General features: G+C 40.7%; 1 protein-coding gene across 3 annotated transcripts in view; it reads right to left on the reverse strand.

The window, feature by feature from the left end:
• Positions 1-27,158, reverse strand: part of PDZRN3 (PDZ domain containing ring finger 3) — a 187,987-nt gene that overhangs the window by 39,767 nt on the left and 121,062 nt on the right. The window contains exon 1 of one of the 3 annotated variants that reach the window (XM_035106615.2): positions 9,682-16,776. The exons of the other annotated variants lie outside the window; for them this stretch is intronic. Coding sequence (XP_034962506.2) covers positions 9,682-9,750 — 69 coding nt within the window. The 5' untranslated portion in view covers positions 9,751-16,776. Of the gene's footprint in view, positions 1-9,681; positions 16,777-27,158 lie in introns of those variants that run through there. 3 annotated transcript variants of the gene reach the window in all.

Consider the following 27,158-nt stretch of genomic DNA (forward strand, 5'->3'; position numbering starts at 1 on the left):
TGTTGGATGTCAAACTCAGCCAAGAGCATAAGGTCGAACAGATTCCTCACTGGCCTTGCAGACAATTTCATTGTCCAAAAAGTGGGAGAAGCAACAAGAGGATCAGCCATTTTAGATCTGGTCCTAACCAATAGTGATGACCTGGTTAGTGGGGTAGAAGTGGCAGGAGCATTAGGTGGGAGTGATCATGCTCTTCTGGAGTTTATTATTCAGAGGAAAGGCGCAACCAAGCATACTAAGACTCAAATCCTAGACTTTAAGAAAGCCGACTTCAGAAAACTTAGGGAAATGCTGGGTGAGATCCCATGGACAGAAATACTAAAAGGGAAGGGAGTTCATGATGGTTGGGAGTTTGTAAAAAGGGAGATATTAAAAGCACAACTTCAGGAAATACCAATGAGACGGAAACATGGAAGGTGCCTAAAGAAGCCAGGGTGGCTATCTAAAGAAATTTTAACTGAGTTAAGATTTAAAAGGGATATGTACAAAACATGGAAAAAGGGGGAAATCACCAGAGAGGAATTCAAACAAATAGCCAGCACGTGTAGCGACAAAGTCAGAAAAGCTAAAGCACAGAATGAACTCAGGCTTGCTAGAGAGGTTAAAAGCAACAAAAAGGGCTTTAATGGGTATGTCCGTAGCAAAAGGAAGAACAAGGAAAGAGTGGGGTCACTTAGAGGAGAAGATGGTGAAATGTGAACAGGGGATAGAGAAAGGGCAGAACTCCTCAACGCCTTCTTTGCCTCAGTCTTCCCCAAAAAAGAAAACAATGCCCGACCTGGAGAATATGGAGCCGATCATTCAGCAGGGGAAACACAGCCCAGAATAAGTAAGGAGGTAGTACAAGAATCCTTGGCTAGTTTAGATGTATTCAAGTCTCCAGGACCAGATGAACTACATCCAAGAGTATTAAAAGAACTGACAGAGGTGATTTCAGAACCACTGGCAATAATCTTTGAAAATTCCTGGAGAACAGGTGAAGTTCCAGCAGACTGGAGGAGGGCAAATGTTGTCCCTATTTTAAAAAAGGGGAAAAGAGAGGACCCAAACAATTACCGCCCAGTCAGCCTGACATCAATACCAGGAAAGATTCTAGAGCAGATCATTAAGCAAACGGTCTGTGAGCACCTAGAAAGGAACGCTGTGATCACTTAAAGTCAGCATGGGTTTCTGAAAAATAAGTCATGTCAGACTAATCTGATCTCATTTTTTTGACAGAATTACAAGCCTGGTAGATGAAGGGAATGCTGTGGATGTAGCCTATCTTGATTTCAGCAAGGCCTTTGACAAGGTGCCCCATGATATTCTTGTAAAGAAGCTGGTAAAATGCGGGCTAGACAATGCTACCATTCAGTGGATTTGTAACTGGCTGACTGACCGAACCCAAAGGGTGCTCATCAATGACTCCTTCTCATCCTGGAGAGTAGTGACTAGTGGGGTGCCACAGGGTTCTGTCTTGGGCCCAATCTTATTCAACATCTTCATCAATGACTTGGATGATGGGCTTGAGGGCATCCTGAGCAAGTTTGCAGATGACACCAAATTGGGAGGGGTGGCTAATACCCCAGAGGACAGGATCACACTTCAAAATGACCTTAACAGATTAGACAACTAGGCCAAAGCAAACAAGATGAATTTTAACAGGGAGAAATGTAAAGTACTACACTTGTGCAAAAAATATGAAAGGCACAAATACAGGATGGGAGACACCTGGCTTGAGAGCAGCACATGTGAAAAGGATCTACGAGTCTTGGTAGACCACAAACTTGACATGAGTCAGCAGTGTGATGCAGCAGCTAAAAAAGCCAATGCAATTTTGGGCTGCATCAATAGGAGTATAGCATCTAGATCAAGGGAAGTAATAGTACCACTGTATTCTGCTCTGGTCAGACCTCACCTGGAGTACTGTGTCCAGTTCTGGGCAACACAGTTCAAGAAGGATATTGACAAGCTGGAATGTGTCCAGAAGAGGGCAACGAAAATGGTCAAAGGCCTGGAAACGATGCCTTATGAGGAACGGCTTAGGGAGCTGGGTATGTTTAGCCTGGAGAAGAGAAGGTTAAGGGGTGATATGATAGCCATGTTCAAATATATAAAAGGATCTCATATAGAGGAGGGAGAAAGGTTGTTTTCTGCTGCTCCAGAGAAGCGGACACGGAGCAATGGATTCAAACTACAAGAAAGAAGATCCCACCTAAACATTAGGAAGAACTTCCTGACAGTAAGAGCTGTTCGGCAGTGGAATTTGCTGCCAAGGAGTGTGGTGGAGTCTCCTTCTTTGGAGGTCTTTAAGCAGAGGCTTGACAGCCATATGTCAAGAATGCTTTGATGGTGTTTCCTGCTTGGCAGGGGGTTGGACTGGATGGCCCTTGTGGTCTCTTCCAACTCTATGATTCTATGATCATCATCATCTATATAGTGCCACCCACACTTTGCAGAGTAGAAGAGGACAGGTCCCTGCTCCAAGGGGTTTACAACTTAAAGTTTGGCATGGAAGAAACAGAAAAAAACCCTGGATGGAAGTGGAGGCTGGGCTAGATGGGAGAACAATATGCAATTATGCAGGTATTTGGAGCAACAGGTTTGGTTACATCAGGGCAAGGAAGGAAATAGTTTACATCCACTTTCTATTCAGCATAGTGTATGTTCCTTGTACTCATACTTTCTCATCTCCTGTTTAGAACCTGGCTTCTGAATTACCGGGTTGGTGAACAGGTGGATATGCGCACAATGTTGTTAAAAGCTGGGCTAAGCCAAAGTATTGCTTAATTGATACTCTGGAGTTAAATGGGACATGTCTGGGGCAGAGGGTGTGGAATCGACTGTACCATTATACAGTGTGTTACGGAATAGGCTCATTGACTTTTCAATGGCCAAGAACCAAGTTTCCCTCACAGTTATGCATTATCAGATAACTCAGCCCCCCAAATTCAGCCAGCCTCTTTGCTACACCCTTATGTCCTAGTTGTTTTTCTGTATTAGGTAAAATAGTTGTGTTTTTTTAAAAAAAAGTTCTTTGTGGAGCAATATGTTCTGGTGGCTGCTTATACCCATATTTGCCTTTTAGCAATGAGTCCTCCCACCTGCCCCGGCAATTAGATTCAGACCACATAACCAAGTCAGAAAAATTTGAATGGATGCTTTATTAACACTTACTGCACCACTATTCAGTTGTCTCAATTCCAATATACACAATTTTAGTGCTCTTTTGGTGCCCCTGAAAATGAGTCATGACCTTCCCTTTCATTATTAATGAACATAACACAACCCATTTATTAAACCTGCACTTTTCCCTCTTCTTCATATGCCTGTTTTCCCTTCCAGTATTTGACATGTGACAGTAAAGCTCAGAGCAAATGTCCCTAGTGCTTCCTCCCCTGCGAATTCTTGCCACCTGCTTCATAGCGTTGAACAGATGTATATATGTAAACCATTACAAACCTGTTCACCCAATCATTTATCATTTTAAAAGGAGAGAAAAATACTCCCAGCACAGTAACGGCACCTCCTACTCCAAATTTTACATGTTTGGGTAAATTACTATAATAATATTTTGAAGGCTGTAATGCGAAAAGGTACTTGAAGCTATTTTAGTGCATCACTCATAACAAGTAGGTTGTTCGTTTGTTTTTTTTAAAAAGAAACAAAACTTTCAAACCATGACTTGTTTCTTTAAAACAAAAAAAAACCCTTCTACCATGAAGAAACTGTATTTTCTATAGAGAATCCAATGGATGTGTTGCATTATTCATCATCAAATGAAGAGGAAAATTTCAATTGCCAGTTTCTAGTAAATGGTCTAATTAAGAAAGGGGGATTCTGAGCCATGGACAGGCGCCACAATCATTAAAGGCCATTTTCCAGCAGATTACAGGTCTCCAGTCTATCAACGGGAATGCTGAACTAATTAAGCAGCAGAAAACCCAGCCCATGACAAAAGTCTTCAGATTACGCAAATGTATGTATGCAATGCAGGGTCTACGGCTACGCTATGTCACTTTAAAAGCAGAACCTCCCTCCCTTCAGACTTCCCAGCTTGAAGTATTCATATAAGGTACGGGAGAACAGTCTTTTTTTTTTTTTTTTACTCTGTCAAGGGCTGCATTCCCTTGGAAAGTATTACTGTATGCTGGTGGAACCAGTGATGGTGGAGCTAGAGGCAAAAGTGTTCTGGATTAACTGGTCCAGAATACAGACCTCCCTTCCTCAATTTTCTCCATGGCCACTTCAAATAAGAATCCCCAATCCTATGCAGCTCTACTCAGAAGTAAGCCCCACTGGGTTTGATGGGGTTACTCTCAAATGGATGCTGTTCTACGGCCTAAAAAATAAAATAAAATAAATGCATGGCTAGTGCATTAGTGTAGGGATGGGGAAATGTGCTCCTGCAGATGTTGTTGGACTATAACTTCCATTGTCCCTGACCATGAACCATGCTGAGTGGGGTTCATGGAAGCTGGAGTCTAAACAGCATTTTGGACAGGTTTGGACAGGTTGTCCATCACTGGTTTAGTGTCAATGAAGCAAATATGTCAAACTTTTGAAAAGTGTGCTCCAAATTATTCAACATTTATGCCCAATCTACATACATTTACACCTATACCTTACATTATGCCTTCAGGCCACCTGCATTCATTGCTCTCCTCAGTTTGTTCAACTGGTAGTTCTTTCCACCCAAGCTTGATTATCAAACTTGCATAGGTGTGGAGGTTATTTGCTCCCAGTACTCATGTTTAAGCGTGGACCAAAGAGAAGCAGAAAAGCTCTTTCTGGCAAAAAAAACTGGTACCAGATGTTACCATTTTAAAACAAGCTTAACATAGGGACTGGGGGTGAGAATAGTAAATTCCTTTCCCTGTTGAGCCGTATAAACCTTTGACAACCAGAGCATGTGCTTTTTGTGAGTATGCAAATTCATTCAAGTAACATTTCCCCCCCATTTATTCTCTAACCAGTTATGGATGCAATCTAACGCTACAGGAGTTTTTTCACTGTAAGTCAAAAGCGCATAGGAACAGCTTATGATTCGTCCAGTTACAATACAGAGATGGATAGACAAACATACAGCGGGACAGTATTGCTCTAAAAATGCGGAATTTGCCTTTCCTTTCATTCTGCTATATTCTCAGTGCAGAGTGCGCATCTCTAAGAATTGTATGATTGGCTCTTTCAGTTCTGGTTTTTAAGAAAGTTTCAAAAACTTCCCTAGTTTCCCTTGACTTTTCAATGTAAGTTTTTGTAGCATATGCTGGTGTTGGAGTCCTTGTCAACATTTACTGAATTTTATTCTATTTGGCATATTTAAAACTGCTTTGAATATATTTTATGTTTGTTTTTAATGGCATTGACATGGCATGAGAGGGCTACAGTATTGAAAATGGCTTGAATGACAGAATGAATGATAGTCCTGACGTGGCACCATATATGATTTTTACAATCCAAAAATTGAGAATAAGAAATGAGAGTTATTATATAGAGACAGAAGGAACTTAATTCATGATCATGGAACTTAAGGACATCTTGTTTAGCTACCTGAAAAACCCTATTCAACCAGGAAGGTCTCAGCCACAGCTGCCCTTCCCTCCTTGGAGGAATGACAATGAAGAAGAGTTTGGATTTGATATCCCACTTTATCACTACCCGAAGGAGTCTCAAAGCGGCTAACAATCTCCTTTCCCCTCCTCCCACACAACAAACACCCTGTGAGGTGGGTGGGGCTGAGAGACTTCAGAGAAGTGTGACTAGCCCAAGGTCACCCAGCAGCTGCATGTGGAGGAGTAGAGACACGAACCCGGTTCCCCAGATTACGAGTCTACCGCTCTTAACCACTACACCACACTGGCTCTCTCTCACTGATAATGATATTAACAAACAAACAAACAAACAAACAAAATGACATTTAAAGATTAATGCTGAGCAGGACTTTGTGGAATCTGGAATAACTTTTGGTGCTGTAAAGCAGTGGTCCTCAACCTTGGGCCTCCAGATGTTTTTGGCCTACAACTCCCATGATCCCTAGCTAGCAGGACCAGTGGTCAGGGATGATGGGAACTGTAGTCTCAAAACATCTGGAGACCCAAGGTTGAGGACCACTGCTGTAAAGCACTAATTTGCAAACCTAATCAAAACCTTAAAATATATCCCTTTTGTAAGTTTGAGACTCATCCTCAGCAGCAAGTATTAAGTCTCTGGCTTGCCAACAATGATGCAAAACTGCTAAACTTTTGCAAAATTCTGTAAAGAGTGTCTGGGGAAGAACATAAGAGAGATCTGCTGGATCAGGCCAAACAACCTCCTGAGTCCTTATATGCCAGCTTGTTCACTGAGCTCATCTGGAGGAGTGCTGTTAGTTGTCCCCTATGCTACAGAGGCCTGACTGGGCTCGACTGTAAGTCAGCCACGTGGTGTCAATTCTCCAACACTTTCCCAGCAGAGATTTGGCAGGCATGATCACTTTTGACTTCCAGGTGTCTCTTTTTGTGCTGTGATTCTATGTGATCATGGTATGCATCTGAATATTGACCTGAATATTGAAACTATGTAGATGGGGCCAAGCACTTGATGCCGGACAGACATATGGCCTTGGGTCTAATATGCACTTGCATCCAGTAGCTACATAGGATTGCATCAAGTGGAAACAGCTCTCATCCTGCTGCAGGTGTGTGTGAAAGCATGTCTCATGTATTTGCATTGTGAGAATTTAACAATGTGCCATGCAAGCCTTTTTACATTTTTTTTATATTTTCAGGTTCTTTAATACAAATACAATAAGAAGGAAATACAGTATGACATATGATAGTTGGAAATACAATTATCTGATTATTGTCATCTCTCAGTTTTACACAACTTGTCATCCCCCCCCCCCCAGTCATCATTATATCCCACAACTTACTGAACCAGCTCTTCACTGGGGTGCTTCTGTAATTGAGCAACATTATCCTATGCTACTTCAAGCATATGTTGAATAAACATCTATGATCTTCATATTCTGCACTGTCTGGAATATGACCGAGTGATAATACCTCCTAAACACCTCATAACCAATACCCAGTGGTTGTATCTATTATACGTAGGATTCCAATTTAATATTTGCTCACCCCCAGTTCATGCAAAAATAAGTGATGTTGGCACAACAGCCCTTCCAACATGCACCCGTCTCTAAACCACTGATAATATTCAGCTTAAAAACAACAACAAAGCCCAAGCCTGCTGTGTTAGTAGAGCAGGAGCGAACCATAAAGATCAACCGTGCATGTGAGAAAGTGCAGTGCCAGTGTGATCCCAAGCACTGCCAAAGCAATGACCATTAATGTTGCTGTCTCAGCATTCTTCCTTTTCCGGCACAGCTGTTTCATGCATGGATTGGCTGGGCCATGGGGTGAGCCCTCTGTTACCATGCTGAAGACTGAGAAACAGCCTTGGAATCAGGAGCAGTAGAGCAGCCCTCTACTGCTGATCTCTAATAGCAAAGGGAGGCTGGGCAAATGCGGTAGTGCAGTACATCGCTTCAGCTCTCACTGCTCAAACTGCTGTTTGTGCCGGTAAAGCTGATCAATAGGACCGAGCTGACCATTGGCTAAATCCTACTATTCCAACTTAGCTGGCTTGGAGTTCAAGCTGTAAACTGGCTGAAGTTCAAGTACTTCCATTTAACTAGGTCATGGATCAGGCTGCTCATGACCTAAAATAAGGGGTAAAATTCAATGAATGGGAAAGTGTGTGTGTGTCAAGATATGGATGTACACACATGCAAAAATAACTGTGCATTTCTTAGTTATGAATTTTCGCTTTGAAATTAATGATTTGAATAGCATCTCCTAATCAAAATATAAGCAGGATTTCTTTCTCTGAAATCGAGATTGCTGTGTTGACACTTAGTACATTGAAACTGCAAGTAATTGAGATTTAATGTACATTACCCCCCCCCCTTTACAACTCTTCTAATAATCCAACTGGCCCTCAGTAAACCCGTGTCTAGTTATTTCCAGCACTGAGGTCCACTGCTGCTATCAAAAATTAATGAAGACCCTCTCCCCACCGATACTTTACAAACATTTTGCAAAGTTCCTATCCGCAATGCGAATTAACAATAATCACAAATCCTTTCTTAAGTGGTCATAGGACTAAAGCCTGTATTCAAGATCTTTATAGTATAAAAAACAAGGAAGTGTTACAGGTTAACTCTTATGACAGAGTATCTTATCCTTAGGATAAAATTTGCAAGAACAATGTTGATATAAGTTTGTGGTGATGATGCCCAAGAAGTCTTGCTACCTTGCTTTCTAAAACATTTGCTCTCTTAAAACACAGGAAAAATGTTTATCAAGGGAGCTGATATAAAACAGTCATGACAGTGAGCATGCCTTTCTGTTTGCAGTGACAAAGTTTTCTACATAGGCATTGTGTTCTCCGGGAGGTGTCAGAGACATATATATATATGGAACATGGTGCTTAAAATTTAACTGTGTTCCTGTTAGTACAGAACACAAGGCCTATTTCACTCACTGTGTTGTGAGTGACATGAGTAGTTCCACAACAAAGACTACCTCACCTTTCTCTGTGATTTGCAACACCCTCTGCTGGCAAATGTAAAACCAAAACACTCTTTGCATTTAGCAATAATTGTTGCTAGGTGCTCCGTTTTTCATTTCCTTAAAGTACTTTGTAAAGACAGAATCACCTCACATGCAATTTGTATGTTCACAGATAGTTATATTTTAAAATTATTTTTTAGATCTCCCTTCTAGAGTCAAATAACATATAGAGCATAAAGATGGCCACTTTTTCAGATTTATTTATTTATTGGTAAAGAGAAGGTAAAACAAGTTTTGTCTTGTCAAATTGTGCATTTCCTTTTGATGCTATGTCTAACTTTACTGGAGCTACCATTATAGTATTTCTTTACAAACCTGCACTTTGGGATGAGATGATCTTTCAGAACCAACTGAAGAGGCAAATGGCTGGAGCCCAAATAAATATTTTAAAAATGGCATAGACTATGTAGATCAGAAAGAATTTTCAAGTGTTTGTTTATTCTCATTGTGCTTTGTAGCCAGAGAAGTTGGGAATGAGAAAACATTGTAATGTATATAGATAAAGAATTCTAGAAGGGTTCTCCCCAGGGTAGCAAAAGGAATTTTTAAAACTGACAGAAACACAGAATCTACAGGAATTAAACTTGAGACAAAGTATTGGTAGAGGTAGTGGCTCACTGTCTGTGGTGAATAAGTTAGTGCATTTGTCCTCCAGAAAGAAGCACCATTGAACTATTGGTAAACAGAGACCAACCCCTCCACCACATCAATCATCACTTGTGTCTTTCCAAACTTGTTCAAAGAGAGCATGACCAAGATCTGACCCTGGCTGAGATGTTTTCCTTAACTCATGCTGGGGACAGTGTCTCAGGGTCTACTGCCTTGTAGCTATAGACGCCTGTTTATTACAGAAATGGTGCATTTCAATGAATATTTAAACCTCTGCACTTGTGTCATAAGGCACATCACCATAAAAAATAAATAAATCCCAAAACCCATGCCAAATAAGGTAATAGCTTACTTGCTACAATGGAGTAACATACCTTGCCTATTCCTTCTTCTTGCTCTAACAATAAAAATAACAGCAATTGTCATGCGGCTAAAGTAACATATATACGTCCCTAGAATTCAAAGCAAACAGCTTTACCTGGCAAACTTCATACAGCAATTTGTACTGTTCCTCTTGTTTCTGCAGAGAGCACAAGCTGCATCCCATGTTTAAGAAAACTGTCTTTCTTATTCACCGCAAGAGCCCGGGAAGTTGTTGTTAGCAAGCATGCATGTAGATATCCCTTTGGCACACTTAGAGAGTCAGATGAAACTGAAACGATTTACGTTGGTGATGCTCTGATCACTGGCAAGAAACTCTGCCTCCTTCCTTAATGCTCTCCCTCCTCCACTCACAGTACACAACACTCCCTCTACTGCTTTAGTCCAATGCACACACTATATACTGCTGCTCATGCATATTAATCAGCTCTCATTGACTATTCATAACAGACAGTGATACAGAAGCTATAATTGCTGCCTATGACAGCTGAAATTTCTCTAATTAACAAGCAAGCACTTCAGTAGCAGGGCATAATAAAAGACACTAACAATTCTGTAAACCATTTTGTAGCAATTACAAATAAACATGACTGCATTTTACTGTGGTCCCCAAGGATAATTCTTAGCATATTTAAGCAGTTTACAAATACATTTTAAATGTAAGTCATAACCAAAACGAATCTGCTGCTGATACAGAACTATTACAGGCAACATTAAACAGTTCAGCAAAGTTAAATAAAACACTCCTTAAAATATTTAAGAGAACGTGGTCACAACTAAATGGAAGTCTGTAGTAAACAGGCATGAATTTAGCAAAAAAGAAGAAAGGAAGAAAAATGAAGCATGGAACAGCTCAAGGAGCTGATGAAACTAGGAATGGGACAAATGCTGCAACTTATTTTCATTAAAGTACAAGAATTCCAGCAAACCTCATGATAATATAATTCTTTATGAATTCTACCTGACATCAGAATGGTTACACATTATCACAGCACCCATTAATAGTATTTATGTGATGATTCTGTGCTTATGCATATGCTAAACAGGTGCTATATAATCAGCTGAGCACACTTCAAGGTCCTCTAAAGACAATATAGCATGTGCACTCCATGGTAATGTGACTGCTATAGTTGCTTTATGATGTGTATTTTTTTAAAAAAATCTCTGTATATTTACTTCCTTCAGCTGGTAAATTCTAAGTGAAATTATTCCCCATTCACCAAACGAATGGGGGGTGGATTACCTAGTGATGATTTGCAAGTTTTGGCTTCATCCATTGCAGCACACATATGAAGGGTCAGGTGTCTCTCTGTGTTCAGAAATCCCACAAACACTGTTTCTAGTTGGGAATACATTATAGGAGGCAACAGGTTTTTTTTCTTTATTAAATGTAGATCCTAACTTTTTGCCAATTTAATCAAGCTAGCATACACTGCCCCCCTCCCCTTTATCCCTGGAACACCTCTGGTCACCTCCAAAGTCAATACTTTGCAGAGGAATTCAGTTGCTTACTGGAAATTGAGGTTTGCACAACTAAAGCGTATTACAGTCCTCTGTCACTCTGGTGCAAGAAATTCACTTAAAAAACCCCCACCACCACCACCTGGCTTCTTGCAGTTAGGAAAGTGATGGGAAATACACAACAAAGTGTGGGATAACCACTGATGGGTGGGAAGACCTATAACCTCCCTAAAAGCAAATCAGAATGAATGCTCAAGGAAGAGGCTATCTGGAGGAGTCCCCTGTGAAGTAGGTTAGGCTTGGAGGCAGTGATTGGCTTTGTAGCTGAGTGGAGATCAGAATTGAGCTCTATCCAACCCTATTACAACCTTCTTAGCCACTGTGCCTCAATGGGTAATAGTGGACTGAGCCTTAGGAGGCACTTGTTCACAGTAGTATCCACTGATTGTTGGCTAAACTCACCCATTGACAGTATGTGTGCAGTCTGAGAGTCAAAAAAAGTGTTCTGTGAACAGATGAAGCCTGTTATTCTTTACTGGAAGTAATTCTTTTCTTATCCCACAACTGGACACAGTGGGATGGATTTACAGTAACTGTATTGCCTCAAACCAAGGAACATTATTTTGATTACCAAAGTGTGATGTTAGCTTCTCAAGTGAAGCACAAACATTGCCAAAGAAAGCATAAATCAGCTATCAACCCACACCACTGTGTCTATTCACTCAGCAGAGACAGGTTCCTTATCAGATGGCTCTGGAGTGGACAAGAAAGATCAAGAACAGCCCTGCTGAAGAATCAAAGGAAATATGGTGGCAGGTTCTTTCTGTAACATGTCTACCCTTTCTCAATTTCAATTTCTGTTCCCTTTGCCCTTCTTACCACTGCAGTCTGCATTGGTTTCTTGAAAGCTTTGGGAGGATTTGCAATGTCTTGTCTTGGTCAGACCATATGTTAGCATGAAAAAGTTTTTCTCTAAGGGTTTGAACATGGGAGAACCTTACACAGGGTGAAGTGAAAAGAAAACCTGAACAGACCACAGGATATCTGGGGCAAATGATTCAGCAGACAACTTTGGGAAGACTGAATGTTCCCTGAAGTTGCTTGAAGTTTCACATTCCCAGGCTGCAATCTTATGCCTGCTTACTTGGAAGTTAACCACATTGTACACAGTGGGAGATAGGTTTGAGTTTCATGTCTCAAATTTCCCTGTACTGTATCTGGAGGTTCTGTCTCCCAAGCTTCTCCCAGCACATCCCATTGTCCTTTATGGAGAGTGAATGGAATCTGACTCTCCACTGGCCACATTCTGCATTTGTGACATCAACAGTATGGTACGTATTGTGTGTACAGTGTGTTCTTTGGTGCACCAGGAACTGGAACATCTGCAAAGCTAATATAAGAATCAGGAAGATCGAAATAACAGCTCTTCAGCTGCAAATGAAATAAATCAGTAGTTTATTTCATCAGTACGAGTTAAATGAAACAAAATAACAGGTCCCTGATGCAATTCAGAAGCAGTCCCTGTTAATACACAGCTACACAAGAATATTACCACATTTAAAATATTCTGTAATTTCAAATGGAAGAATAAATCAAGAGAGTTGGCTTCCCACGTTCTTGTTGACAAATATTCAATAGCCCCTGTGTTATCCATGTGGTGTGATCAGCCCACTTGGCTGGGAAGTGGAGTCAGTGTGACAATCAAGCAAAGAGCCTTTTCTAAATTGAGGATGCTTTTCTTTTCGTGTGTACGTCCAATTCTGAATTTTGACACATTTTAATGTCTCAAATTGACCTGTGTTGAGTTGTGTGTTCTTATCAGCAACTGTTTAAGCAATTGTCTTTGTATAGGCTGGGTGCAATGAAATGATATTTTGTTTAACGTACCAATAGCCTAATTAACTTCCTTTCATTTTCAACATTTATTTCATATGGAAGGAGGGCGATAGGAGAGAGAGAGCAGCAGTTGCTTTGTAATAAATTTATGTAAGCTGAGTTTATGATGATGATGATGATAATGATATCTACCATTGTAGGAAAGAGAGTGAAAGGAAGGGAGGTATTCGTTTGGAACATTAGCATTTTACAGAAGAAAAGAAATCTGGGGTGTTTGTTTCTGTATGTGTTCAGATTTTATTTTATATGAAAAAAACCCAAGTACAAAAATTGGGTCAGCTTAACCAGCCCTTCTAGTGACTATAAATCTATGCGGAGAATGTGTCCGACTATCAATAGGGCTATTTATAAGGGCTTTCCCAATATCATAAAGCTCTTATGGCCATGAAAAGTTTTTGGCTCTCAATAATTAGAGACTTACAGACTTTGTTGTTTTGTGCAGGCTGAGCTTTTACCTTATGAATACTTGGTGCCAGTGCCAAAATAAAAGAAAAATGTCTCTTAAGAACAAACTCTATTAATATAGTTCTAATTCCCGTTTATCCGGTTCCAGGACATGGCCTTGGTGCCCTCCACTGTTGACTGTGATTTTATATCCTAGCCACAAATCACCTACCAAGTGCCCCACTTGTCCCAACAGCCATTGCCTCCAGGTCTTTCCCTTGCCTTGTTCTTTTGTACTTACCACATTGTTCCTGCCATTTTAATACGGTATTAGTTGTGCAATGGCGTGCTATGGTTCATGGGGTCACGAAGAGTCGGACACGACTAAACAACAAGTTGTTCAATGACCAGCCAACATTATTAGATCTTTCTGCCATGAATTTGCAGGGCAGATTTTCCTGTGGGTTATTTACCCTGTTACTCTGGTAAGGTATGCAAAACGAACAAAACAAAGTGTGAATCGCCCTCAATTCTGTGATTAAAATAAATAGCTTTGCCCCTCTTCCATATCTGCTGCCAGCACTAGCTGTCTCTCTATGCTCATCCGCTGCTTTCATGCCTTTTGCAGCTACTGTGGCTGTAACTCCTTCCCATCATGCAACACATACAGTATGAAGATTGAAAGATCTTATCACATGGTGAATCTAAGAACACTTACCAGCATTGCACAGCTGTGAGTTGCCATATCTAGAAAAGTATTAGAAAACTAGCTTTCTCCCCAGGTTTTCATGTCTTGCGACCGCTTTTACAATACCACGTTACAGAGAGGAATTTTTTAAAAGAGATTATCTTGTGATCATTCTAGCTCAGAACTGCATGTTAAAAATCTTCTATGGCCATGCAAGATAATGCATTACAGGTGACATCATACAGATAGTCTTCAGAATGGAGCAGGGCTGTAGCTAGCCACAGAGCACCTATTTTGCATGTACAAGGTGCCATCTCCAGTTAATAAGGGTCAAATAGTAGTAAAGTAAATGTAATGTGTTAGTGTTGGAAAAGGCTTCTGTCTAAAACCCCACAAAGCTGCTGCTGGTCAATAGACCAAGATACCTTGATTCTGTATGAGGCAGCTTTTGCTGTTCCAGTACATGCTCAAATCCCTCCACATCTGTTAATTAAGTGGTAAGCTCTTGAAAGCCCTTGCCTTGGTTTCCCCAATATGTGAGAAATAAATGAGCTAATGGGGCTCTTATGGTGAATAATAAGACGAAATGCCATTGAAGTCCTCTGCATCCTAAAAATGATATAGAAAAAAGTTTCGTTTCTTTGATATTTTGAACAGGAACACTAGAAATTATTTGTGTGATTTAGTAGCAACGCAATGGGTTTGGACTAGTTTACTAACATCAAATGTTGAGAACAAAGCAGCATTTGGTAATATGGCCACACCCAGCAAACTGCCTTTGTGCAATTTAGCTTAAATGAACCCTTCCAGTTATACTGTGATTTCCCAGGTTGAACGAAGTAAACTACCTTTTAAAAAAAAATCAAAAATCAAACTACTCCTGTTGTGCGTGGAATAAGTCTGTCAGCTCCCATTACTGGCTAAAATGACACCACTGCCCTCTATTGGAAAGAATTAGGCCTCGAGTTGCTAGGCCACAGCGAACAGAAATATTTGGCAGTGCGATCATTGACAACTTATTTATTATCACAGCATTCTCTACAGAGCCTCATCTATAACTTGGTCCTGAAGTGCAGGAAGAAATTTATAAATAAACAAATAAAGCGGGCATACTTTGGCTCTCTCAGCTTCTGAGGCAAGAGGAATCTGTTCACTTCCAGCAGCTGCCTGGCAGTAAGCTGGCATAGATGCTCTCATCATAAGGCTTCTCAAATGTCATCCGAGACCACCCGATCCAAGGTCACAGAGCAACTGCTTCATCCTCCCCCTCCCAGGTTTCCCTCAAACCATATGGAAGAGGATGTTTGGCTGGAAGTCCTTACTCTGATTCCTGAGCCAGTATATGCCTGGTATATGCCCAGGTAAAATCCCACCCCACTGTAGGCCTGACTGGTTCTCCACCTGCCCCACCTCAAAGCACTAGAATGGAAGTGAATTTTAAGCACTGGCTGGGCTTGGGTGCAAAGGAGCTTGTTCTCTATCGGAGACCGCAGCTTGTAGGTGCATCCTTTCGAGGCCTGAAAAGAGCCAAGTAGGTAGCCTTTCCTTCAAACAAACTTGCCTTCCTGTCTGGCTCTCATGCAAAATCTATCAAACCATAGCAGCTTTTTCCTGGCTTTCCTAGGGAAGCGGCTTCAAAATTCACAGCTGTGCAGAGACAATTCTGGAGTGTTTTCTTTCAACTTGGGAATCACAGCTGCTGTATTTGGGACGATTCCTGCCTTTGCCATCTTGGGCCCACACCTACCCCCCTTGCCATCTTTGTCCTCCCACTGGTACAAAGATGCTGCCCATACTTTGGTAAACCCCTCATCCGTTTTTATGGCGTGGCATCCCTCCCCCTCAGTTGCTTATTGCACAGCTGCACACCCACACAGATTTCCAGCATGTCACTCTGGATCATTTGAAGGCTTTTGCAGGAGCTTGATTCCAGTATTGCCTGAGTGGGCAACTGGGAAATGTTATATTATCTCCCCATCAAAGGTCAAGTCTGGGAGCTTCCACATTCCACATACAGAGTCCACTTGGTCTGCCCTTTCCTGATGGAAGCCGCACAAAATAAAACTGGAAAACCCTGCATTAGACGGATAATGTCTAGTGAGAGCCAGGCCTGCATTTAATTTGTGGCCCATAGTCCTTGTAAAGGGTTGTCTAATCAGTTAAATAAACTATAGAAGAACAATTCACAGACTCCCAAAAACTCTGTGAAGGTTTAGAGCAGGTGTTGTCAACGTGGTCCCTACCGCCCACTAGTGGGCATTTCAGGGTTCTAGGTGGGCGGTAGGGGGTTCTATGGCACAAGCTGAATCCTCCTTCCATCGAGCACTAGTAGGCGGTAAGGAAATTTTACCATCAAGAAAGATGCATTAGTGGGTGGTAGGTATAAAAAGGTTGACTACCCCTGGTTTAGAGTATAAATTGTGGTGGCAAAAATTACTCTGGACAAAACTGAGCCTGTTAGAAAGATTCCTCTCTTGACACACTTGCACTTTCCATTATTTGCTTTTTTTGTCGTTGCATATATGCATTATCCTTTCTTCAGTAGGTTCAAAGTTTATAATATGGTAATCTTATTTTATGAGGTAGAACAGGAACTTGCTCAATTCCAAGCCCAGTGAATTTTATACGATACCTGAACAAGGATTAAAAAACCCCACACATATATTTATTAAGGATTTCTTGGTTTACAAAGTATGTGCAATGTCTCTTTTTTCAAGTTACATTTTCTACAGATCAGTTTCATATGTTGAGACATTACTGTTACATTAGGAAGAAAAGGGGGGAAGAGGTAGAGGGGGTCATGGTGAGTGGGGGTGGGGCGGGAATGCTTCTACTTAGTGTATGTGTGGGGTTTTGTGTCAGCATCGCTTGTGCGTGTTCTCTTTCCTATTCACTTGTATTCCTTTGGTGGTGAGAGAGGTTTGGTTTGGTTTAGGGGTATGGTTGTTTGTTTGTGATTGGCTGTAGTGAACTTTGTTTTTGTGGAGAGACCTGTCAGGAGTAAGCATGGACCAATGGTATCAAATAGTATGGGAAACAGCCTTATTAGAAAAAAACTAACCTGAACAAGGATTTGAACACACACAAAAGCCAACACTCTAGCTCTGCAGCATATTACTCTAAAATAAATATTACTCTAAAATAATGATTCATACAGTGATGTGGTGAATGGATGTTGCTGCTTTTTTTTTAAAAGCAAGATTTTAAGGCTGCTGTTTAATTAACATGAATGTTGCAGAGATCAATTGACATAATTTTCAATCTTTCACACCAATAGGCATGTTATAAAAAACTAATTGTTCAATCTCAACAAAGGAACTAGATTACATCTAGTAATCTGAGATCACAGTTATAGGGTTATAGTTCAGAGGTGAGGGAAATTGTGGTGATTTATCATGATACCCACAGAAGCCTCTAATATTTGCTAGTTTGCAGAAGTAAAACAGTAATATTGTGGAGATACAATGGGGTTATCATTGTATTGTTATCGGTTTATGAACACAATTGGTTCCGGAAGTCTGTTCATAAACTGAAGCGTTCATAAACTGAAGCGAACTTTCCCACTGAAAGTAATGGAAAGTGGATTAATCTGTTCCAGCCGGGTCCGCGGTATTCGTAAACCGAAAATTCGTAAACTGAGGTGTTCGTAAACCGAGGTTCCACTGTATATCTAAATCCTTCTGGTGTTTGACCTTAGCGTATTTAAGGTGAACTGCCTTTAGGGATTGCAAACAAAACCTGATTTCACAGGATACTAGATTACAAATGATTCGTCTTCAGATGGCTTTCGTACTGTGCATAAATACAGTGTTGTTCAAGGCATAAGGATGAAGGCTATGTATTGATTTACTAGAGAGAAGTGTGGGTTAGTTACTATCGCAACCTCAGCTCATTTTATCAAACCAGGTGAACTGGCAAGCATCTTACTTGGGCCCTCCAAGTTTCAATGAGGTGACACAATCAAATTCAGATTATCCTATCCACCTCTCTAGATTCTAGCACCATCACCATTTTTGCCTAAATGCCCTGTTGAGGGATTTCTGCAGTCTCACTGTCAGTTTATATAAGATACTGAACCACAAACCAATTTGGCTGTTGTAAGCATAGCTGCCAAGTTTTCCCTTTTCTCGCGAGGAAGCCTATTCAGCATAATGGAAAATCCCTTAAAAAAAGGGATAACTTGGCAGCTATGTGTTGTAAGGCATATGGTGATGAGCTCAAATGCTTTTCAACAAACCCTACAAAGATGGGCTTCAGTAGCATGAACATTGTACAGTGCAGCAAATGTACCATATCACAGATGTATCTGTCAAGAGGAAGTCTCGTTTGTATACATTACAGAAGAAAATAATCAGGAAATGTATTGAAGTGCAAGAATGAAAAAAGAAGGCAGATTCTTAGTTAAGATCACAGGCCATTAGTACAATCTACAAAGGCTTCAATGTTTCTTTTCAATAACACACTCTTCAAAACCATCCAGATGAAGGCTAGGTAGCATTACATGCTAGGACACTCTTGAAACATGGAAGCTGGTGTTTTCCTTTTGAACCAGAGTGAAAGACAAGTCTTATGAGAAACCAATTAACGCTTAAAATATCCTCAGTTTCTGTTGTGGTTAACAAGTGAAACCACCAGTAATGATGTAATCTAGCATGTCAAAAAAAAGGAAAATGAGAAGAGGAGGCAGAAGCTAAAGGATGCAGAGGCAACTAATTAACTAAGTGATCCTTTAAACTGTCAAATCAAGCAAGGAGCTCCATGGACCAGTGTCTTATTGATATTCACATTAGGGCATTGGAAGCAATGATTCTAGTCCCAGTGGTTATAGTTAAACATTTTCTTTAAAAAAACACACACATAATGCCTGGTTTACCCCTAGGTATCCTCAATCTCCCATTCATAGGGAAATGAGAGAAGGCCACCCTGAATTGCATAATTTACTGTTAGGATGAAGAAGGGGTGGGGTGTAATTCTCAAAGGGTGCATATTGATTTTTGAATTATTATGAGGGATTGCATATGGAAAAAACCCCACACAATTCTTCTTCTTCTTGCCTCACTGTTAATCGTGCAAAGACTTACAATGTTAAATTAGGAAAAGATGTGTGTAACTCTCTGTAACACAATCCCCCTGCTTTTAATTTCACACAAGAGATGAATATGCAATTTAATAAAACCCTGTCATGAGTAGGTTGAGATGAATTGGTTCTACCTCATCAGTTGCGATCCAAGGGCAGTCTTTGCAAAATTGTCATTCCCACAAGAACAATAATCTTTAAGGATCAATAATATAATTATCTCCTCACATTTGAGACTGTTGGGCCTTTTCGGGGATCTAGACAATTTTCTTTTATCTGATAGTTACTGAGATCAACAAATAACATTTGTAAGATGTTGGGTTGTTGTTGTTTTTTTTTATAGAAAAAGCACTTTGAAGTTACTGCTGACACATTACTATTTACATAAATATGACTGCAAGAAGATCAAACCTATCCATTCTGAAGGAAATCAGCCCTGAGTGCTCACTGGAAGGACAGATCCTGAAGCTGAGGCCCCAATACTTTGGCCACCTCATGAGAAGAGAAGACTCCCTGGAAAAGACCCTGATGTTGGGAAAGATTGAGGGCATTAGGAGAAGGGGATGACAGCGGACGAGATGGTTGGACAGTGTTCTCGAAACCACCAACATGAGTCTGACCAAACTGCAGGAGGCAGTGCAAGACAGGAGTGCCTGGCGTGCTATGGTCCATGGGGTCACAAAGAGTCGGACACGACTAAACGACTAAACAACAACAATGAAAATATATATACATAAATGAATTCCCTACCCTTTCATTTTTGTAGCATACGGGTCCTGTTATGTCACTACGTATCATTCACAGAATGGCAGTGATCCACGTGCTCAGTCAGTGATCATACACTGTCCAATGGGATTTTACTATCTTCTCTTCAGTTGCAGCAAGAGCTTAACATCCAACTTGATTGAGGCAAGTCAATCTCATTTCACACTTGCACTTTAAAGCTCCACACTGCATTGTGCTCTGCGGCAGATAGTACAGTCGAGAAAATTCAACGATTTGTAATATCAATTGTTACAAAAATTACATAGGGCAGAAAACCTGTTTTTACAAGAGTACACCATATTTTGCCTCTCAAACCACTCAAACAGCTCTCCTCTTTCTGACACATTCATCTCCCTGAAATTCTCCCGTATCACTATATTCTCCACAATGCCCCCAATCCTCTGCTACCAGTTAAGATTCCCAACCTGGCCATTGCTATTTCTTTCCAGAGATTACTTCTGCCTTGTATAACACTAGGAATAACCACATGGTGCCATTGAGATATGATTGGACTACAACTCCCGTTAGTTTCGGTCACCTTGACTAACAGTCAGGAAGATGGGAGCTGTAGTCCAACAACACATGGAGGGTACCACATTGGCCACCCATGTGCTAGACTGTAAACCTGAAATGCTGTGACCATGAAATATTTTCATAGTCACAATGGTAGACACACATTTCACCAAAGTGAATAAATGGAGTGAATGGAAAAGCAGCCTTGTGTTTCCTAATAAACAATGTCTGAAGTCAGCCTGGAAGTGTACTGTGTACTTTGAAGTGTTTTTTGGGGGGCAGTAGGGGATAAGCTCAGAAAAGGCCTTGCTCATTGTTCATTTGTACTTAAGGCCTTGTGTGAAAATTTAACAGTATTTAGACACAAAAATACAAAATCATATTGAAAATCAGACAACTAAAGATTTAAACTTATTTTATTATATACAGGCATACTTAATAATGTAAGTTTTAGGTGCGTTTTGAAAAAATCAAAAGGATAATGTATCTTATCAACTAGGTTAACGCTAGATAATGAACTGTCAGTCTACAAATGTTGAATATTTTGACTGCAAAAGTCTTCTGGGAGCATACGTTATGGGTCAGAAGACACACTGATTAAAGCTACAGAGAGAAAAGTCTGTCACTTTGGGTCATGGCAGGAAGATGCTTCCCAATAGCCTCACTAAGGAATTGAATAAATGGAAAACAAATGCCAATGGAAAATCAGCTGGAAAGAAAAAGTACATTCCATGGTTCTCTTTCATTACATCAGCACTGAGGCAAGATCAGCTGGTGTGTTTGTTTTTTATTCGTGAGTTATGGAAGCACCTAGATTCTAGATCAATAGGATTTCTATGATGGTTTGGGTAGCACACATTTCCAGTTATAGTAGAATTTCCAGTGGTATTTCTTCTTCCCCACATTGCACTATGTTTGTACATACTTGGGAAAGGTAATGTAAAATACCTAGGCAACATATCAAAAGCTCGTGTAGCACAGTGGTGAAGAGACTGAGCCACGAATCAGGAAGGAGCTTGTTTGAATCTTGGCTCTGATGTGCACCCATAAGGTGGTGTTGTTTGTGTCATTCTCCTTCAGCTTCCACAACAGGAGGATAATACTGCTGACCTATCTTAAAGTGCTGCTGCTGTAGGGATAACAAGATAATATATGCATAGCTGCCAAGTTTTCCCTTTTCTCGCGAGGAAGCCTATTCAGCATAATGGAAAATCCCTTTAAAAAAGGGATAACTTGGCAGCTATGTATATGTGCCATCACATTGAACAATTTAAAGCACTATATAAATTATATTTGTTACTACTTCTAAGTGATGACCCTGTACTAAGCTTGTAGCAAGATGTGGATACTGAATTTCATATTCCCTGTAACTTTCAACACCTTGCACCAGCTTGCTTGGGGAATTAGGATATGGCACATTAGCACAACCACACTATCTTCCCTCCCTACTCATCAACCCAGCCTGAGTTCCATGACAGAATTCCAAGATACAGTGAAAAGAGTTAAGTTTATATATATATATATATATATATATATATATATATATATATATAATCACATAAAACTGTTTTAGTTCAGTAAACTGCACAGGTGATGTGACAAACCCATTGTAGAGTGCATATGCCAAGGCTTAAACATTGCCTCACAAGGGTAGTCATGTAAGCATTTATGCGTTCATTCACATTCTCACATATTCTCTCTCTCTTTCTCACGCATACACCTAAGGATGTGGCTTTAATTTAGTGAAGGGAGATAAAATCCTTGGCACATAGAGATAACCTTCTGGTTGACTTTGTAATTACTCAGCTCAAGCTATACTTTGGTTTAACGGGGATTTCAGCTTATGCCGCCATGATGGTTTCTTAAAGTCTCGCAACTCAGGTGTTAAATCTTCCTCCTGGGCTTCAAGATGCAACTCCGATTTAAATAGCTGTTTTGTGTGATTAAGAGTAATTTGGAGCAATTAAAGAAAACAGTTCACTTGTGACAGGTGGCAGAAAACGAAAAGAGATAATTACTTTTTTTAGCCATCTGTGTTAATTGTCATTAGCAGAATTAAGTTGCAGTATACCTCTTTGAAATGTGAGGCAAAGTTCTCTCCACCTTTGCCTTGTAAACTAATACTGTCTCAAGACTAGGGGAGGGGGGAAGAAAGTAATTTTACCTTGCTTGCCACAAAGTGCCCTTTGTTCATTTTTGGAAATGGAGAGTTGCAAAATGACTGTTGTTGCCATTAAGTCAAAGAAATTATAAGCTGCCTTTGGTAGCAGGAAGACTACTGTGGCACACAAACGTGTGAAAACTAGGAATTACATACATATATTTAGCCAATGTGTTAAATTTCCCTGACCCTTTTTATATGTACCGCGTTTCTCATATTATAAGACGTGTCTTATATTTATTTTTTCCTCAAAAAAACACGCTATGGCTTATTTTCAAGGGATGTCTTATTTTTTTCCTCCTCCTCCTGCCGCGGCCAGCATTGCTGCTGCGCCTATCACTATGTCTTATTTTTGGGGTATGGCTTATATTCCTTGAATGCTTAAAAATCCTGCTATGGCTTATTTTATGGGTATGTCTTAAAATATGAGAAACAGGGTAACTAGCTGGCCCTGCCACGCGTTGCTGTGGCTCAGTCTCTTAAATGGAGGCTCAGAGTCCCCCTTCAGACTCCCCTCACCTTGAGAGTCCCCCTGTTTTATGCGTGTTCTGTTTACACAGGCGTATCCCTGTGATTCCCCCCACCCTGTGCCGATCCATGACGTATCCCGCCCCCTCCCCCACACCCCCGGCTTATCCCTGTGGTTCCCCCCACCATGTCCTGACCTATGACGTATCATGACCCCACCCCCCAGCTCATCCCTGTGACTGGTCCCACCGTGTCCTGAGCTATCCCATCCCCTCCTCCCCCAACCCCCTTCCAGGCGACTCTGTACCTCCAGTTGGCCTAGTCCTGGCATCCCCAAACTGCGGCCCTCCAGATGTTTTGGCCTACAACTCCCATGATCCCTAGCTAACAGGACCAGTGGTCGGGGAAGATGGGAATTGTAGTCCAAAACATCTGGAGGGCCGAAGTTTGGGGATGCCTGGCCTAGTCTGTAAAGGCTTCGGCCTAGTATGTAAACGGGAGTCGAGGTGAGAGGGAAGGTTTTATAGGTGCAGTACCATTGAAGCTGCCACTAGAGGGCACTGGTTTGCAACTGGTTCTTTTCCCAGCATGCACTTTCGTCTGGTTTGTGAGTTCTGGAACACGTGGTTTTGTGGGTTTTACCTGGCCCAGGTGTGACATCTGTCTTTAAAAACGGTATGGGCTTGCTCTCATATTTGCATGCAGGATTGTGTCAAAATTTGAATGCAATCGGTCAAGTGGTTTTGGTGAAACGTGGATACTAACAGACGTGGCCAGTTTTTTAATACATTTTTATATATCTCTAGATTACTAAATAATGCAACTTTGCAAAAAAAGTGCTACCAGCTAAATCTGCACTTTCTAGAGGACAACTATAGTCCATGAATATCTCATTGTGTCTTAATGTCTAAATGACCTTTCTGCCAAATAGGCACTGAGGGCAGTTTGTGAAAAATGTAAATATCCACCTTCATAAAATGCAACCACAGGGGTCACAAGCCCCCTGCTTTTGCTTATCAAAACGGCATGTGCTACTTTCTTCATTCCCAATGCCAAGACTGGGTCATCAGTAAGTCTGGGTGTTTGTTTTCCGTTTCTTTCTATATGAAGCTGCCTCACTGTCTACACTGATTGGCTGTGGATTGCTGAGAGCTCTGGTAGGGGTCTTTCTCATCACCTGCTACCTGCTCCTTTCAACAGGATGTGCTAGAGGCTGAATCTGAGACCTCCTTTATGCAACGCAGAAGCTCGGCAAGTCATCTATGGCTCAGCCAGCTATGGTTCACTTTTGCCTTTAATGAATATGGCAAATCACGTCAGCATGTTCTCGCTTTCAAGGGATCCAGTTTTCCTGAAGAAATCAAGGCCAATGAAGGCAGAATTTCCCAACAGTGTAACTTGAATCTCACATATTTGTGGAAGAAGTGACGATCAATGGTCTGTAACTTGGTGCTGCAATCTCAGTCAGGCTGCTTAAATCTCATTGATTTCAGGGGAATTCAAGAAAACCAACAACAGGCAGAATTGCAGCAAATATGTACAAGCCATATCCAGGGGACCCTTAAATTGTCCTAAATTGGGGAGGGGGATCCCCATATACATTCAAGCTTCTTTAGGGGAGGAACCATAGCTTTGCATGTTGAAGATCCTGGGTTCAATCTCCAGCTAAAAATATCTGAAGGACCTTTTGATATGAAAAATATCTGCCTGAGGGTAAAATTAGAAGCAAGTGTTTATAAATTGGCAATGATGTTATAGTTCTGTTTTGCTTAAAAGTAACTGCATGTGTAATATTTATTTATTCTGAACATTTGCATCCTACCTGTCTTCAAAGCAGAAGGCACATTTTCCTTCTGTCTTGATTCTTGAGCAAGTTAAGAATGGCAATGTTAAGTAGCAAGACATAGACACTTTGACATGATTTAGAACACAGATGGCCAACCTGTGGCAAGTTCTGGATTTCAAAAGTTCTGCTTTGAGTATGACTTGGTTAGATACCATCCCTTATGAATATATACAGATTGCAAAGGAAAAGTCCATACCACCCACTATGCATGTTTTTTGGTTTTAACTATTCCTGAAACAATCAGACCAGTAAGAACTAATTAAAATACCCTGTTACTCAGGCATGGCGTGCTCTGCTTCCAATGGAAGCATAATATCACTAACATGACATGCATGCACAAAAAAGTACGTATCATGTCATCTGACAAGTTGGCTATTGTCTACAGCAACTCCTCCACCCCACCCCCCGGGAGGGATTCATGCGTGTGACTGCCAAAAGGAGGGTCATGATTCAGTCTGACAGGGGCATAGCCTGGACACATTTTTCCTTAATTGCCTAGTTGTCATCTCAGATACAGCCCTGGGTGCCTCTATAGCTGAAGCAACAAAGAAAATGGATCTACTGAATATAATATATTAAAAACCCCAAATGTTCCCAGTATTTGGGGTGCTCTTAGTTAAGAAGCCACGTAATTAATCTCCGTCTCTTTCATCACCAGCCGAATAGTGGCTGTTATTTGATGACAGAGCGCATGTATGAAATAATGAAAAGAAGCAAGATCACTTGAATGTTTAATTTCTCTTTTTGTTCTGTTTCTAACTGCGGCCATGCCACAGTTTGTAATACTGTACCTACAAAGGGAGTCATGGCTAGAGATAATTCCTAAGTTACACTATAAAGCCTCACTGTGGCAAATGAATGATCTGGTGTGTGTTTTTTCCACAGCAGGGGGTGATATAATGGACCCTTCTGATCTTTCCCCCCTCTCCATGCAAGGGCTATAATTCTTTCATAATGGGACATAAAAATGCATTGTTAACAAGATTAAACAAATATGGCATATGGTAACCTAAGCAAAGTGTGAAGAAGCCAAGTAAAAAATTATGCAAGGTGGATCTAACAAATATCATACGGCATATGCGATTTCTTCTGGCATTCATTGAAGGGGCTAGTGAGAATGATTTGTTCTAATGAATGTGGCTTTTCTTACAAAAAGAGTAAGGGGCATTCAGTCCACACAGGCTGTTCCAGGACAATCTCTTAGAGGAAGAGGTTGCATTGCCCAGATTGGTTTATTTTTATTTATTTACAGCATTAATAGGCTGTCCTGCAACAGAACGTTCTTAGGGCAGATTAGATCACTAACTAAATTAAGAATTCAATAACCATAACAATAAAAGTAACACGTAAAATGATGCATCATAAAACACGAGGAACAGAGAATAGAAGTTCTCTAAAACATATGTAGTAAGCAGTAAGAAGAGGAGAGAAAAGTTACTCATACTAAGTTTGCTGTAACACGTTAAACAAAACAAACATGAAAATTTTGAAGTATCAGTTTAGCAAGTCAGCAAAGTGGGCTTCAAAAGGTTAAGATAATGGGCTCCATATACAGTGGTACCTCAGTTTATGAACTTAACCTGTTCCGGAAGTCCATTCTTAAACCGAAACCATACTTAAACTGAGGCGCACTTTCCCGAATGAGGCCTCCCGCCACCGGTGCCCTTCCACCATTCGGATTCCGTTCTTAGACAGAGGTAAAGTTCGCAAACTGGGACACTACTTCTGGTTTTGTGGAGTTCATAAACCAAATTGTTCGTAAACAGGACTGTTCTTAAACCATGGTACGACTGTATGCCATCACGATTGACAATTACACCCATATTATTGGACTGTATAAATAACTGGAAGATCAAAATAATGTTTTATCTAAGATATCCAGGGAAGGAAGGCCTTTCACCTATTTATAGCATCTGTAGGCCACAAACATTCAACTTGCCAGATGATCTCATTCTATGGGCCAAACTAGACCTGATATTTGTAAACTGCTTAGAGGTTTGTGCGTGCGCATTTATTCATTTATTTTTCAACTGAGTGGTATATGATTTTTGTTAAATAAGATAAAGTAAAAAGAAAGAAAGAAAGATGATTTGCATGACTTTAGCCCTTTCATTATTATTTTTTAATACCCAGGCTGGGAAGGGCTGATCTTTTTTTAAAATACCCAGCCTGGGACTATGGCATGGAGAAGGAGGGGGTTTAACCCTTTGCAGCTGCTGTGGTCTCATTCCAAATCAAAAGTGAGGTTTACCTCCCATTGTAAATAGTTGGCATGCGGTCCCCATTCACCTGATGGCTCTTAAATATGAATGCAC

The sequence above is a fragment of the Zootoca vivipara genome, chromosome 2, assembly GCF_963506605.1.
Source record: "Zootoca vivipara chromosome 2, rZooViv1.1, whole genome shotgun sequence".
Classification (NCBI taxonomy): domain Eukaryota; kingdom Metazoa; phylum Chordata; class Lepidosauria; order Squamata; family Lacertidae; genus Zootoca; species Zootoca vivipara.